The sequence below is a fragment of the Orcinus orca genome, chromosome 15, assembly GCF_937001465.1.
Source record: "Orcinus orca chromosome 15, mOrcOrc1.1, whole genome shotgun sequence".
Lineage (NCBI taxonomy): Eukaryota > Metazoa > Chordata > Mammalia > Artiodactyla > Delphinidae > Orcinus > Orcinus orca.
The window spans coordinates 2,193,546-2,210,792 of NC_064573.1; the positions used below are offsets into that span (position 1 = coordinate 2,193,546).

At 47.1% G+C, this 17,247-nt stretch overlaps 1 protein-coding gene across 3 annotated transcripts in view; it reads right to left on the reverse strand.

The window, feature by feature from the left end:
* Window positions 1–1,999: 1,999 nt before the first annotated feature.
* GALR1 (galanin receptor 1) overlaps window positions 2,000–17,247 on the reverse strand; it is a 49,218-nt gene continuing 33,970 nt past the window's right edge. For all 3 annotated transcript variants that reach the window (XR_007471670.1, XR_007471669.1, XM_004280015.3), the window contains 2 exons: window positions 14,518–14,583; window positions 2,000–7,320 (listed from right to left, as the gene is read on the reverse strand). Coding sequence is in view for 1 of the 3 variants with exons in the window: in XM_004280015.3 (XP_004280063.1) it covers window positions 7,003–7,320; window positions 14,518–14,583 (384 nt within the window). In the remaining 2 variants the exon portion in view is untranslated. The remainder of the gene's footprint in view (window positions 7,321–14,517; window positions 14,584–17,247) is intronic.

Genomic DNA, 17,247 nt, shown 5'->3' on the forward strand with positions numbered 1-17,247 from the left:
TCCATGCTAGCCCTATTTTGAAAACATCACGAACCCACGAGTCTTCTCATTCACTAAGTGTCTCCTGGCTGAGGGTCCTCTGCGGGGGCCCGTGAGGCTGCAAAGGTAAACACGACAGGGATGCCTGAGATACCCCTGGTCTCATGTCATGTTTGCTGACCTGAGCTGCAGCGCTGCAATGGAGTTTTTAGCCAGTTCCACCTACCAGCAACAGTCTCTTTAGAAGAAAAATGACACACTTTCCATTTTAAACAATATTTTCTCATAGTCAAAGCTAGGTGGCACTGACAGAATGTACCAAAACAGCCTGCTTGTGCCGATTGTTTTTTCTTTGTAACAAGATGCAGAGATTTCCACTGGAAATCAACGTGACCCCCATCCACCTCTGCTTCCTTGGATCTATGCTGTTTCTAAATGGAGGTCTTGATCAACAAGTGGTACCTACGATGCCAGGTGAAGGACAAGACACCTGTTTATGTTCTGAGTCTGAGTCTCCCACTTAGGGTTCTTCTGTGTCCCGAAGTCCCACCCATACTTCATCTTCACTCACGACAGACCAGGAAGTTTTAGCCCAGGGATGGTGGAATCTCCTTAGAGAAATGGATGTGATTAGCAGCTGGAGAAGGTCGGGGAAGAGGACCGGCTCAGCCTGATGAAGCGAGCCCAGCAGACCCACTGCAGCCACAGGCAGAGCCCAGCCGCCTGAGCCCTCCCACCGTCCGCTGAGTCAGGACCTCTCAGCAGTGACCAAGGCCACTTGCAGAAGCTGAGCTCGTATAGGTGCGGCCTCACCGAGCCAACCCCCCAAAGAGGGCCCCATGATGGACTGTGCCAGTGGACCTGCTCTACTGCCTCCGACCCTGTGCAGAAATTGGTCATTTGCGCTCCCTTAGAAAAGAGATTTGCTCTTAGCGTTTGCATTTCCGACGCTTCACTGTTAAAGGGAGGAGTGGTGCCGGGGTAATCACGAAAAAGTTATCAGCTCAGCAAAAAAAAAAAAAAAAAATGAAGGTATGGGATGCGTAGGGCGCAGGCCAATCACAAACCCCTCAAAGATGACAAAATTCAGATCTCAAGCATAGAAACAACGGTCGACCTTAAGGAAGCAGCAGGGAGAATGAAAAAGGCCGTCTATGAGTCGTAGAAGCAGGGAGTGAAGGGGTCATCAGGAAGAGTCAACCCGGACAATGGGTGACAGAGTCCTTGGATGAGTGGTCTTTACTTTTCGGTGAAGTGTTACATGGAAAGTGGAAGGCAGACTAGAGCAGAATGCCTCTGGCTGAACGGAAGAGGGGGATCGGAGCCTGCGCCCTGCCAGCCCCCGTCCCAACTCGCCTCCCCAGCCAGCGGTCCTGAAGGGGACCCGCAGATGGCCCAGGGCTCCTAGGGACAGGATCTGTGGCCAACACTTGGATGAGGCTCCGTGATTTCCCGAACAATCTGGCGATCCTTTAAGGGCCCCGGCATAGCCCACTCCGTCCTGAAGGCCTTCCCTGTTCCTCGCGTCCCACACAGAAGCAGGGAATTTACATGTTTTTCTAGAGTCTGACACTTACTCCCAGTCGTGACCAAGCCCCAGGCTCCCTTTGCTACATCAGCTCCGTGGGTCACGGGTGCCCCTCACCACACAGACACAAACTGTTCCCACCAGGTTTGCCTTCACTGCCTTTGCAGGCCTGGAGGTCTGTCCTCCACTGGCTCTGATGCTGAAAGGCCGTGAAGGACACTCATGTCAGGCTCAGCTCCTTCTCTGCCAGCACCAGGACCACCCGCATTTCCATACACCGTAGGGCACGTTAGCATGATTGCCCCAAACAAGCTCATCAAATGGGGAAAATGAGCTTAAGGGACACACTATGGTCTTTAGAACACATAAGGAGTTCCCATTTCAGTAGGCAATATCCCATCTTCTGAAGTAAGGTTCTGTAGTACATGGTGTCCCAAAGAAAACCTACAGCAGACTACAAAATGCATCCCAAATTCTAAATTACCTTGGCCTGTGACTTCTCTAAATGCTGAGAATTGGGGGCTGTGCAATACACCTTGAGATTGCCAGAAAACTGTTCCCCAGCAAAAAGGATGGGGCTTGCATATGATCTAGCAATTCCACTCCTAGGCATATATCCAGAGAAAACTCTAATTCGAAAAGATACATGCACCCCCATGTTCATAGCAGCACTATTCACAATAGCCAAGACATGGAAGCAACTTAAATGTCCATCGGCAGATGAATGGATAAAGAAGATGTGGTCCATATATACAACGGAATATTACTCAGCCATAAAAAGAATGAAATAATGCCATCTGCAGCAACACGGATGGACCTAGAGATGATCATACTAAGTGAAGTAAGTCAGACAGAGAAAGATGAATATCATATGATATCACTTAAATATGGAATCAAATATGACACAAAGGAGCTTATTTGTGAAACAGAGACAGACTCACAGACAGAGAAAACAAACGTAGGGTTACCAAAGGGGAAACTGGGGAGGGATAAATTAGGAGTTTGGGATTAACATATACATACCACTATATATAAAATAGATAAACAACAAGGTCCTACTGTATAGCACAGGGAGCTACACTCAGTATCTTGTAATAAACCATAATGGAAAAGAATCTGAAAAGCATCTCTCTCTCTCTCTCTCTCTCTATATATATATATATACATATATATATATATATATATATATATATATCTGAATCGCTTTGCTGTACACCAGAAACTAACACAACATTGCAAATCAACTATACTTCAATTTAAAAAAAAAAGACAGAAAAGGATGGGGCTCTCCACCCCAAAGTGACACCAAAAGCCTTAGCTACAGGATCGGCTCTTCGCACAACTGTCTGAATACAGCAAACTTGGCCAATGTTCAAACAGACTGGGAGAGAAAGCCCAGCTGAGGGTATTTCACCAGGTGTACAAAAGTAGGGCGCTTACTCGCCAACTTCCCCTCCCACTCTCCATCCCTGAGATGTCCCCACCACTACTGCTGCCCCCAGGACAGAACCCGCACTCTCAGGGCAGCAGGAGGTGCCCTGAGCGTGAGTGCAGGACCCAGCAGAGGGGCAGTGCCCAGGGCCTGTGAACGTCCCGAGTATCTTGCCACACTGAGCACACCTGCCCACCTCCGAATCCCAGGGTGGCAGCCCAGGTGCAGGAGGCAGGAGTGCGTGCACCTGCCACTCACACTCACGTAGGAAAAGAAACCACCATCTGGACCATCTGTGGTGCTTTCGCGGGTAAAGAAACAGAATGCTGGGCGATGCAGACGACGCACAGCTCGCTCCCCTAGACACGCTTGCCTGACGTACACACAGCCCACATCAAGGCTGCTGAAGCTTTTAAAATCACTCTGCAGGCTCAATTTTCCACTTCTAAAAGAGAAAATATTAAAACACAGCACAAATTAAACCCATTTTGCAATTTTTTTCTTTCCAAGACAAATCAGCATCGGCATTTAAGGCCACCTACCCTGACTACAGAGACTTTTAAAATCAACACGTCCTCAGACAAACAAGTCGTTAACATCTGCTTGACAAATAACTTAACATGCAACGTCTTTTAATGGCCAAGAAGAACATGATTACCTTAAATAGAAAGTCATTTACAAATTTAAAACCGGGAAGATATTTGTAATCAGTGCAGTTGGAAATTGACAAATTTTAGATGGTAAGTCTCCAGAAGGAGCCACCTTGATCTCTTGACTCAACTTACATGACCACGTGGTTTATATACATGTTTAATAACTTTTTAAGCAAGAACATGAGGAAGCTGAACAGTACATTGCTTTACTCAACGCAAGGCTGCTTGAACACAAGCACGTGGGATCGTACAGCTTATCTGTGGCATCTGTGGAAAGGGAATGGATTCTCTCCTGCCCAGAAGTCTGACCTTGGGTTTCAGCTAACGTCTTGGAATCATTTCTGCACCATCTCAACGCATCTGAGACACTGAGCAAATGCAGTCATCCGCAGGATCCCAACCGGAAGTTGAGTCACAGAAGCTTTTAGCCGCGCACGGCTCAGGCGGTTCAGACATGCCTCCACTGGTACGCCTGGGGTGAAGGAGGAATTTTACTATGGTATATGTCAGAGTGAGGAACGCTGCCTGGAAGCAAGTTAGGAGAGAAGCACAGGGGTTGGGAAAGCCGGAGGAGGGGAAGACGATGGTTTGACTCCCGATGTGTGCAGCAGAACGATCCCATTTACAGCAGAAGTATTTCCCTGCGATACTCAGAAAACGGCCTCAGCCCTCACCTGGCTGAGCACATGCGTGGTCAGAACAGCAGAGACTATCTACGCTCTTCCTGGGAACACAGGACAAGACAGTCTCCTCATCGGAGTCCCTATCTTCACCAGCAGGGAACCGAAACTGTTGCTTATGCATATGAAACAGCCAGCATGCCTGCCCACTATGTAAATATTCCAGAGCCACCGCCCCATGAGGAAGGAAAAGGTCCAGAAAAATAACAGCTGCCCTGGAGCACTAAAGCAGCCACATCTAAGGACAAAGCATCAATTTTCTTTGAAAGTCACGAAAAACAAGGTTTATCCAGCTGCCGGACGTGAAAGACGCACTGGGGGTCTCTCCTTTAGCCTGGCTGCTGGGAGTAAGGCAGGGGGCTGGGTTATACAGTGAAGAAGGGGCGGGGCCTCTGAACGGGTCCCTTTAATTACACATGAGGACATCGGAGCCCCAGGAAGCAGCTGGTCGGCAGATGCAATATAAGTTCTTCTGCAACCCCTCGCTCAGGAAACTTTACAGGGTTTTACATCTTTGCAGACCTACGTTATCATCAGCAACAAAACCCATTAGAGGAAGAGATAACCTCAACTCTGAACAAGAGGAATTGATTACAATGACGATGGCGGGAAGAATATCCTATGTGACCACAAAATGAAGCGACCTGCTTGTACACTCGGCACACTTGGGTTTTGCAAGTCCGTGATCACGTCATCTGCGAGGGACCAAGGCATTACAAGGGTAAATACGTCGTGTCGAAGCCCATTCTCAACACTTTTTAGAAAAGAGCAGCATTAGCTACTGTATTTGTTTTAATACCTCATTTGAGTGCGTGGAAAACAGAAGAGGAAAACAAGAGAACAGCCATGGTGCAGGGAATCGCCGTCATCCACGCAAGTCCAAAGGCAACCAGGAGGCAGCTCTTTGCGCAGTCGCGTGCATTCACACACTCAGAAGCTGTCCCGGCATTTACAACGGCAGCTTCAAGTTCCGCAAAGCACATGAGGTATCATCATCAGGATAAAATGTATCTGCTGCTATATTTGAATAAAGTGCAAACAAATTTTCCGTGCAAAGGACTTATGTTGTTCTTAAAAATACTCACATACACATATACATAATTTTTCCCTGGCCATCAAACACGAAAGCGCTTGCTTTCCCACGCTCTCTGACAGTTTTCTCCTATTCCGTCCAGAGAACTATTTATACCGTTGCAAAGGTAAACACCGTTTTCTGGAGGAATATAACTTTGAAAGTAAATTCATGAACTAGAGAAGTTAACGTGCAAAGACTTACATCGAGTTGGGTTTTTTGATCTAAAATTTGGTATTTCACATGAAGTCCTGATTTGACACAGGTAGGTGTACATTACACAAATTTCTTTTTTAAAAAATCTTCTTGCTTTTGTATCATCCTAAAATAGATCGAAGTCTTACAGTCTGAGAATTATTTTCTAATATAGGATCATTTAATCTTTTCATACTATTTTCTCATTGTAAATATGAAATCATCACAAAAACTACATTTGAAACTCAAGTCATGAGGATTTGAACCCCAAATGAACATTTCCAGAGGGAATGATGTTTGGGGCAAAGGTGCATTAGACATCATTACAAATTTAATGAAAAAAGCATTTGTTTGTACAAGATATGGTATCCCTGGGTAGAGCCACTCATAAGATTTGTTTTCTTCAAAATTTATCCGAACCAAACATTTAGTATATGCCTTCCTCACATGGCATGACAATTATCTCACATGACTTGCTAATTTCTGAATTTATGGAAATTATTTTCTGTACATCATCTTCACTGACATTTTTAAAATTCTCTCTTTGGGGTAGATTACATTCAAGGCATAGCTAATACCTTGCCATATATATATATATATGTGTGTGTGTGTGTGTGTATATATATATATGTATATATATAATTTTAATGTCCAATTTCATTCTCAAATCTCATTCACAGCTTCCACTATTAGAAGAGTTGCAGGTGGTGATTTCCCTGATTTTTTTAGTCAACTCAATAAAGACTAAGTTCACAGGATAGCTTTTAATTGACATCCCGATGGCTGACACCCAGGGTCATGGCCGCAACACCTCCTGACCTCCTGAGATAAACTTAATGGACCTCATGATTGCAGACAGACGCAGCACAACTCAGAAGCCCTGTACACTACTTACAACTGGGAGCAAATGTGACATGTGCACTAAACTTATTTCCATCAAATAGCAGTGTCTCTATATAAACAGTCGCAAAAATAAAACTCAGGGAACACTTTCATGTGTCCATGATCGTATTTTAAAACACACAGTTTTAATATTATCCCTTATCTTAAAATTGAAGAACTAAAGCACAAACACGTTTTCTAAATAAATTTGCTTCAAAATGTAGATCACAAATATTCCTGGCCCTCTTTCTAGGTCCTTATTCCTTATCCTATGAAGAACTGAACAAATGTAGGGAATTCTATTAAACTTTCATTTCTTAAGAGGTATAAAACTATTTTATTCTCTTTCGCTTATGGAATCAAATTTAGAAATAAAATAAAATTTAGAAATAATCTTCACTAGACCTAGGGATCTTCCAGGTAGATCAAAGTACTTTTTAAACATAAGTGGAATTTAATGAATATAATATGAATTGTTGTTAAGATAACAAGTTGCTGCCTTGTTTAACACCTCATTGTATTTTTTACGTGTCTACTCCACAAGTATGGAAACGCCGCACGAAGAACACGCTGATCTTTTTTCACACGTGAGTGCAATTGGTTGATGGCGGGGTGTCTATTCGACTTCTATTTTCTTTAGTGTCATTAAGAGGTGACTTATTGCGAACGTGGCACTTGAACACCTGCTTATAAGCCTTCCTGAAATTTTCAGAGAGAAACGCGTAAATGATGGGATTCACGGAGGAATTACTGTACACCAGGCAGTGGGCGGTGATCCGGAAGAAGAAGGAGGTGGGCGTCAGTGGGAAGACCCCAAACTCAGCCCAGAGGTGGATGACGTGGTGAGGCAGCCAGGAGACCCCGAAAACCACGACCACCACCAGCACCGTCTGCGCAGTCTAGGAGAAGGAAAAGAAAGGCGATGCATCGATTACAGCAGGAAAGGAACCCAGCCTCTTACAGCACGCCCTGAGAGAATTTTCTGTGTATTCTCACAGGATCAAGTACGTACTAAATCTGCCTTAGGTGTTAACCTTCACTTCGCGCAGCAGTTTTGTTCGAAACTTCCCCGGGACCGGCCTTGACCCTCCATAGGGAATAATTCTAGCAGGTATGTGAAACGCGTATGGATAACAGGAAGCGCGCTTTGAGTCACGGCAACAGGAACACACAGACTGAACACGGTAACTTTACAACCCGTCGCACAGCACACAGTGGGACTGAGCCCAGGGAGGCAGCTCAGCTGAGCTCGTGAACGCTGCTTCCGAGAGTTGCCTCAACAGACAAGAAGAGATGTTTATTTCTCCTTGTTGAGCTTGGACAAACTTAGAGACCCCCCAACACATGCAGTGGGTCCAGAGAGCCATTTCAGGGCCTGTCTCCCTGTTTGCTTGTGTCTCCACCCTTCCCTGCCACTCCTGAATCTGAAACACCTAGAAGTCGGAGGCAGGGTCCACACGCGTCCTTTGAGGTTTCTGCTGAGCAGATGATGGGAGAAGATCTTCCCTGGGCAAGAACCTCGGCACGAGAGGAGCCCTCCCTCCCGCGCACCACGCGTGTGCCCCCGTCTCCCCGCTGCATCTGTTCTGAGTGCCCGCCACGGGCTGCAAACCTAAAGGGCTGGGGTTGAGTCTTGGGACACTTTTCCTGTGCTCCATCACCACCAAATCAGGACACGCTGAAAAGCCAACAGTGCAACTAACTGAAAACTCCATCTCTAGGGATTCGAACAAAAGACAGTGGGCTATTAACAATTTTTAAAGTATAAAATAGAAAGCCATCCGCTGGTTTCTTCCTTAAAAGCGTGTAAGCTGGGCTCAACCGCCTGACGGCAGAACCAGGGCTGGGTGGGGGGCACCGAGAGGCGACCTCGGCTGACAGCTGGCTTTGCGTTCTTCACTCGCTGCCACCATCCGGGCAGACCGCACGATGATCCGCGGTGTAGATGAGGACGCTGAGACCTAGCCTGGCTAGGACACGGCCTGCTGCCCGCCCCCCCCACCCCACCCCCCCCCGCCGGCGGGATGCAGAGTTACAGCTGGAGGCCGGTCTCTGTGATCCCAAACCGTGCTCTGAACAGCGGGCGCTCGGGGAGAGAACATCCCACAAGGTCTACGTGGTAACGGCAGCCGCATCCCCGTCTCTGAGCACCCAGGGCTGTCTGGACCGCAGAGCCTTAGGGCAGCTCTGTGGGCTCAGTCCTGTAACTGAATCACAGGAGGGACGTTTGCTGGCTCGCTCTCCTGCTCCAGCGCCCATCCCCCTCCATTCTCTTCTAGGGCGTTTGCTCCTCGAAGGTGAAAGGAATATTAAGGACACGAGAGAGAGAGATGCTTTCCGTCTCTCCCCTGAGGTTGGAAATCCAGTAGCCTCTCTTCCTCCTCAGATCAAGCCCAGGCTGTGATGCTCTAAAGACTGTGTTGAACATGCAGAGCGGAAACGTGACCATCAGGACACCTCCCAGAGCAGGAGAGCGTGGGTGCCCATCATCCCCTCCCAGTCACGACCCTAAATCCACTGTAAGCACTACCTGAAGGTCCCCTGTCCACCTTCCCCTCTAGAGAGACTGGGATCTCGGCTGGGATCCACGAGTGTGCGGGGGGGAGGTTGAGGGGAAGGAGAGAGAAGAAGGAAGGAGGCTTCTTTCTCCTACAACCTCACAGGGTGGAGCAAAGTGATTCCACAACTAGGGAACCACTGTGGACCCACACATTCTTCCCCGGGAGAAGCGCAGCCCCCGGCCCTGCAGGAATGTTCCCACCTGACAAGATGACGTTCCTATTACTCCCCATGAATTAGAATCCTGCTTTTAAGGACAACAACACCCCGAAGGTAAGGATTAAGGCTCCTCCAGGAGGGGCACGAGGTAGCAGACTGACTCGGAGAGGAAGTCTGTCCAAGACACGGGCTGGAAGCCAGGAAGCCCAGGCAGAAACGGGAGAGGAGACACTCAGACCTCAGGTCGAGGTCAAGGCGAACGCGGTGGTCAGCGGGGCTGGAGATGAGAGCTAAGCTCACCATCAGAAGGTGCGCGGACCGTGCAGGAGCCAAGGACCGACATCAGCCATAAACGGGTTAACGACCTTTGAAAACTGATGTCACCTCCCTGGGCTTCACTTTCCTGGCCTGTGAAGAGGGTGACCCAACCTGACGATTCCCTGACTGGGCCTGGTCCATTTCAACGCTTCAAACAACTCAGGTACAAACCTGATGACGGGTTTTTATAGGGTGGCAGGTATACAGATTGAAGCCACCGACCACGTGACGCACAAAGCCAACAGCAACCTGCTCACGTATATTAAGGGACTGTCTGCTGTCAACCTGTTTACCCATCAGTGTGCGGGATACCTTCCCAGACGCTTTAATAAAAACCATCTAGACATAATTCCACCTGCAAACAGAACGGAACACATCATCTGTTCTTTCTAAGACAATAAGAAGATCTCTGTGCTTCACAGAACACTCTCTGGATATTCTGTTTCACTGTTCCTTTTAGGAAGTTCTTACTAAGTACCAAGCTTAGGGCAGAAATACACCCCAGCAGCTTACTGACAAGAGCCATGGTGTATCTTTGCATCATTGTAGGGCAATGGGCAGTATGGTATGTTTTCTTTGGGGTGTTTGTTACTGTCTGTTTACCCAAGTCCATTCAACATCTACCTTTTATTTTTTAGCAGTTCCACTGGTCTTTTCAGAACCATGAACGAGGTTCTTTTTCTCGGTCTACCTGTAGCTTTGAAATGTGACCGGATTACAGTTACGATATAAATTAGGGAAGAATACTCAATCGGTACTTATATAAACTGTATCATTTATCGAAGCCTGTTCCCAAAATAGTTTAATAGAATGTTTGTGCTCCCCGCTTAGTGTCAGCAAGGGTTCACTACTTATTTCCCGCCTGTTTCACAGGCATTCAGCCCGTCAGAGATGGTACAGCAGTGGGCGCCCTGCACACGGGCCCTGGCGCTCAGCCCCGCAGCCCTGGAGGCGTCCACACGGCCATGGCATCACGTTAGGCGAGCGCATCCCTGCGTGTAGGCAGAGGCGGTACACGGCTTCTTCCTCTGTCTCCTTTGCAGTACAGGCTTGCTGCAGATGCCTCTGGGTCCAGGGAACTGGGAAGACGTGGGAGAGAATGCAGGAAAGAAGTCCACACTGCAGAGCAGGGCCTGCAGCCAGCACTGCTTCCAACACCCGACTCAGAAAGCAGGCGCCTGGAATACGCCAGCTCCAGGTCAAGACCTGGTCAAAATAAGGCGTTGTACTAACAACCACGAACCGGGTTTCCAGCAGATCAGCGCACCATCATCACGCAGGGCAGAGCTTTGCAAAAATTCCAGTATCTGGGCCTCATGCCCGATGGCTCTGCTTCCATAGGTCACGGGGATTAGGTAGCTGCCCAGGAACCTGCCTTTCTAAACATCTCAGTCGGGTGTTTGAAGAACCGGTGAAGAATTCCACAAAGGCCACAACAAAAGCAAATCATCCCATCCACCCCAAGCGAAAGGCTAAAGTATTTCCTCCATGTTGACAGCGCCTAGGCTGACCCACACCGTCTCCTCGGTAGGATTCGCAAAAGCTGCTTCCTCTCTTCTCCTCTGAAATGTCAGCAGGTAAGGAGACAAGTCCCCTCTGTGGGGAATGAGGCTATTTTCATTTCTTACAGTTACCATTGGCCTCAATCACAGATGGATGTGCATCCGATGCACCTCCTACTTTCCCCACGTGTCTGTGCAGAGTACAGAACCACCATACCATCATCTGATAGAGAAGAAGGTATCATTTAAGGTCATGTGCTAAATCTCTGTACTAATTCCTATACTTGAGGTTGGGTGTTTTATTAGCCTGTCTTCTTTTTACTCCTCACTCTGAAAGTATCTGGAAAATACTAATTTCTCCTCCTCTGAGATGCTCCTTTTCAAGCCATCTGAGACATCCGTTATTTTTTCTTCAAAGAATTTTATTCATAATCCGTCTAATGGAACTTGGCAGAGAAGAAAAAAGTGACTAAAAGATGAGAGTGATGAAAAACATTTTGTGAATTGTATAAATGACGGCCAGAAAGCTTGCTGAATTACTTCAAGCCAGAAGGGGGAAAAAAGAGCAGCTGCTGAAAGAACCTCGTGGTTGAGAGGGTACCAAAAGGGCCTCGCATCTGCTTCCTTATTAGAAGGAACCATCCGGTGGGGAGGTCTGTCCCACTGGGAAGTCTCGCGGAAATTGGTTAAGAATCTCGTTTTAGTATCTAATCAGCCTTGTGCCAGAAAACGTGTCTTTATGTCCAGCAGAGCCTGGCATTAATGAAGCACAGGGCTCTGTACTATGATTACTACTATTTTGGCCACGGAAATCACACTCTTCATTTGTATTTTCCTCCAAACATGCAGGATAACTGTTCGGCACATTTGTGATGAAAGACCCAACTCTCTGCCCCGTGAGTGCTACCAGCCTTAACACTAAGGGGTCCCCAGGTGGGTGGATACAACACAGAGGAAGGTGCCCTACTCAGCCACTGAGAGGGGAGCTGGAAATGGGCGCAGCTGAAATGAAGGAACTATCAAAATCTTATCGCATCACCCCGTCATCCGCCAGCAACTGAACATGTATACACACCAGGAACACTTTTCTGCGCGAAGACCCGGGGAGGCATCACCATGAGACAATCCAGTCTCCGCCTTCAGGGTTGACAGTCAAGCTGGCTTTCCATCCTGGACCCTCTGCTCTTCCCCCTGTCTCCCGTCTGCTTGTTCTCCTCTCTCTCTCCCGTTCCCTCTTCCCACCCCACCCCTGCACCTGTGTGCTATCCCTTGCCTAGACGCAGGTGCACACACACACACACACACACACACACACACACAGGCCCCAGCACCACACTCTATTTGTTCTGTGCAAACAAAGAGGCAATTAAATATATCAAAAGAGATCTGCCATCTGTTCAGTGGTTATTAAGGGTCAGAGGTTGTGAGCATCGAAGAGAAAAGCTTCCCTCCTCCAAATGCTGAGAACTTCTCCCGTGGTAAGAATTACATTCACACATACGTATATAATATATACCCACACATATATATGTACACACACACACACCCCATGCACACACGTATACACATAAAACCAAATGATGTAAATGTTAAACTAATCACTGATCTTTAAATCATTTTACTGTAAAACAGAAGCTTTTCTAATCATTTCTTCCAAGATCTATTTTCTTTTTTTTTTTTTTTTTTTTTTGCGGTACACGGGCCTCTCACTGCCGTGGCCTCTCCCGTTGCGGAGCACAGGCTCCGGACGCGCAGGCTCAGTGGCCAGGGCTCACGGGCCCAGCCACTCCGCGGCATGTGGGATCTTCCCGGACCGGGGCACGAACCCGTGTCCCCTGCATCGGCAGGCGGACTCTCAACCACTGCGCCACCAGGGAAGCCTTATTTTCATTCTTTTAATCACTTTTTCTCCTCTGGAACCTCCACAATTTCTCTCCAACAGTTTTCAAATATAGAGACTAAAACTAACTGTAGCATGCAAGTAAGATCCAGCCAATGCTGAAGAAAAGTTTTATTTCCTTCCTGCCAAGAGGCAGAAAATCTTTGGCATCAATCATAAGCAGGTACCACGTTCCAAAGGCATAACCTCTGCAGAAGTCCAGCAAGCCCCCACCCTCCCCAGGGGTGTTAACCTCCTCAAATACGAGCTAAATTCTGTGCTTTTTAACCAACTCTCTGCTATTTCTTTTCACGGGCTCTGAGAACAGGTGTGTTTTTCGCCACATTATTGTTTATAAACAAGGAAAAGTCAGAAAGAGCTGTACTTTATTTATGCAGAAGTTTTTAAAGCAAATCTGATTAAACTATAATTTCTGCAAATTATGTGTCCTTGATCATAATAAATATTTAGAAGGAAAAACAAGGTGCTTTAAGACGTTATGAGTAATATTTGCCAGTAAAGATTCTGGTTATAATCTCCTCCTCCCTAATCATAGGGTCTAATAATCTCATCAACTTTCATTCTACTTTCTAAAAATCAGACATGATATAGATATTATCTGAATAAGAGGTAAATTAATCCTGATTTGTAAAACAGTTTTTCCTCAAAATGTGAAGTGTGATAAACTGCGGGATGTTAGATGCTGTAATACTCTTCAGGAGAAGCTTCTGGAATTCAGAATTCACGGGATGAAAAAGACAATTAAAAATGGGCTGAAGGGGCTTCCCTGGTGGCGCAGTGGTTGAGAATCTGCCTGCCAATGCAGGAGACACAGGTTCGAGCCCTGGTCTGGGAAGATCCCACATGCCACGGAGCAACTGGGCCCGTGAGCCACAATTACTGAGCCTGCGCGTCTGGAGCCTGTGCTCTGCAACAAGAGAGGCCGCGATAGTGAGAGGCCCGCGCACCGCGATGAAGAGTGGCCCCCGCTTGCCACAACTAGAGAAAGCCCTCGCACAGAAACGAAGACCCAACACAGCCATAAATAAATAAATAAAGCAAAACTGTAAAAAAAAAAAAAAAACACACACACACACAAAAAAATGGGCTGAAATCCCCCGAGGCCCCTCCCATCTTTAGTTCTCTCCCCTCGGGGCCAAAGTCAGCAGAAGTCTGGGAGGAAGAGAGACGAACAGTGCATCTGCTTCTGAGGCTTCAGGGAAAGGCTGTAACAACACCCTCCCGAAAGATTACTAAGACAGGGCCTCCTGGCATCACATCAGAGACGGTCAATACACAATAACATGACGGTAGTTTCATGCAAAGTATGGATCCAGCCACTCGACACTCTGTCCCAACCAACCTAGCACATACCTTGTCAAGAGGCTGAGAATCCAGAAAATGCACCTTTCCCCCCGTCCCGAGACTTCCATCCCTCGCGACACTTCCATCCCTCCGGAGACTTCCATCCACGTTTTCGCGCAGCACGGTCACCTGGCCACCCTCAACAGCTCACTTCCCGTTTCTACCCTCTGCCTAGCGGTAAGAGGCTCATCTCAAATCTCTGTACCCAGGAACCAAAACGTCACAGGCACTGGGTGGCCGCAAGGAGAGCTAAGAGTATACGTAAACTGAGCTCTAGAAACGCGCACAGGCTGGAAGTCCACGAATATTTTTACCTTTTTCTTCGATGCCTCTGACTTCTTTGACACGTTCTTCAACTTTTTATGCAAATGATGAAGGACCTGAAAAACACAGACTAATCAAATCGGTTTGTCGCAGACCCCACACATCACTGTCCATTTTGCAACACTTCTTGACGTTCTGAAATGGGACCACCGTCATTTGCAACGTCATTCAAACTGAAATTCACATGAGGTGGTGGAGTAATGATGACTAAGAACTGCCAAGGCCACCTGTTCCTCTAACCCTGAGGGGTGCCCAGGTGCCATCTGTGGTCGGAGCACCTGCTGGCAGAGAGTTCTGGTGCAGGGAGCTCTGCGGTTTCGTCCAGAAAGAGCCACACCGCTACCCATATGTGCATCCTTGTTGGTCTCCCTTCCACCTTGGCTTCCCCCAAGATTCTACATTTTAACAATCCCCAGGTCCCTGTCGTATGTTAAATCCTAGATACACGGAAAAACTACAGACTGCCCTCCAGCATCACTGATGACTGGAAGACCGTTCAGCAAGGTTCTACAATTAATGTCGCATCAGGAAGGCTTCCAGGGAGACACTGGTTTCCTTCCTTAGAGAAACTAGCTTTGTCTTCTCTCGCCAATGTAATACTCAGGAGAAATGATGTGAGTCACTTTGGTTCTATGTAAGAATTTACAACATAAGCTATACAATAGGGCCGAGACAGCTGTACATATGCCACACTGGTGTTGAGTTCTTTCTTATGTCCCATCTGAGTGAAAAATCTAAGGAAAATTAGCTCTGGGTGACTAAGGGCTTTAGACTGTCCACCGGTTACTCGATGAGTCTCTCCAAAAACTGGAAGCAGTGTTCCAGCCACCTCTCTGTCCCCCTGAAGCGCCGCAGCACGGAAGTAATTTAATGGAACTGGACTTACTGTGAAAGCCTGCTCCGTTCGGCGGGATGCAGCCCTTCTGGACGGCCCTTCCCTGATTGGGAAGCCAGGGGACTTATTCACACCCTCACGATTCCTATGCAGGTCAAGCAGCGATCACGGGGGGCGTGAACTTCCGACTCCAAATTCCCAGCTCTACTGAGATACTTCTCACTTCCTACAGAGGCTTAGCATCCTCTGCAAGACAAGCCTTTCACTTGCTACAGGGACATTTGGGATCACTCTCTGCACGCTGACAATGGGTTAGTTTACTGTCCTGCCAACAGAGACTGGGGTATAAGAAATCAAATCTAAGGCGAAGATAGAAGAGAGGCTTTGGCAGGAACAAATGAGGAGAACTTTCCAGGGGAAGGAAAGGGCCGGACAGGACCCTGCCTGGCGAGGACCGGCCTGGCGAGGTTCTTTGGGGACAGCCTTCCCAGAAGACCGAAAGCAAGGGACAAGAGGAGACACAGCGAAACAAAACCAGGGACGGCCACCTGGAGAGGACTCCATATGGAAAAGTCAAATGTTACCTGCTTCATAACACTACCCCGGGGGTTACTCATTCCTTCCACAAACTCGGGGGGATCACGTCTGCGTAACTGCAAAACGCCTAAGGAATGTTGCTGAGTGGTCAGTGGAGAAAACACCCAAGTATGTTTGGAATAAATATGCAAATATTACCTTGAATTCCAAAGAAAGTTCCAGTTATGCTTAAAAGCAAACTATTTCCATATAAAAACTATCCCAATGATCATATATTTTTTGAATTTTTGAAAAATTTTAAATTTTGCCCTATGTGTGACTTGTATAAATTCTCAAATGACAGAAATGTAACCTAATTTATTCCTAGACATTTACCTTGTTGTTTCCATTAAGGAGACCTGAATTATGTTCCCCAAAGACTTTCGGGAAATGAAGGAAGAATGTGCTTCAAGTCTAATCCATGTCATGATGATTGAAGAAGCAAATATTGTAAGAATCACTCTAGTCCCAAGGTCCATGCCCTACAGGCCCTCAGCAATTGCCCCTCTCTTGGGGGACTGGGAATCCCTGCACTGAAATCCTCCCTGAACCCTTTACCAGCTTCATAATCTGGGTCAGCTGCTTCACTCCTCCAGAACCCTCTTTCCTTGTCAATAAAATATGCACAATAGCTCCAACCCACTGGGTGGCCTGCAGATTAAGTGAGATAGCGCACACTGGAGACCACTGGGCTGGGCAAACCAAGCTTTGATTTGCGTTTGCAGAAGATGAAATGAATAAAACAGCCATTTACTGAAGAGCTAAGCTGCAGTGACCTCCCAATTTCCCCAATTACCACATCTCTTTATATATAACCCTTTGATGCAGGACATTCTTTCAGATCACATCCAGAAATATTACCATTCAAAACAGACATAACTCAACACAGATGATGTGGGGGGAGGGGACAAACCAAACCAGGTGGCTTTTAGTCAAGATTTCTGCTGGGGGGGAAAAAAAAACAAAAAGCTCTATGAATTGAATATAAGAAATGACTGCCGTTCTACCTCATCTGATTATTCAGAGTCCTAGAGTCCCCGCCTTATGAGAAATAGAATGAGAGATACGGAGAGGGAGATGAAGAGAAAATGGTGGAAATTTCAGAATGTGGTTACAGCAGTATTTTTCTCATGGTGATGGGTCTGGGGAGGGTGTGTCGGGGAGAGCAGAGCTCACCCTGTGAATCACGTCTCATAACTATCCAGCATACACTTTTACTCCAGTATAAACAAGACTTTCAGATCAGTATAAAATCTTCAGACTCATGTGTTATTAATGAAAGAGAATGTGACTGTGCTGAGCTACAGGG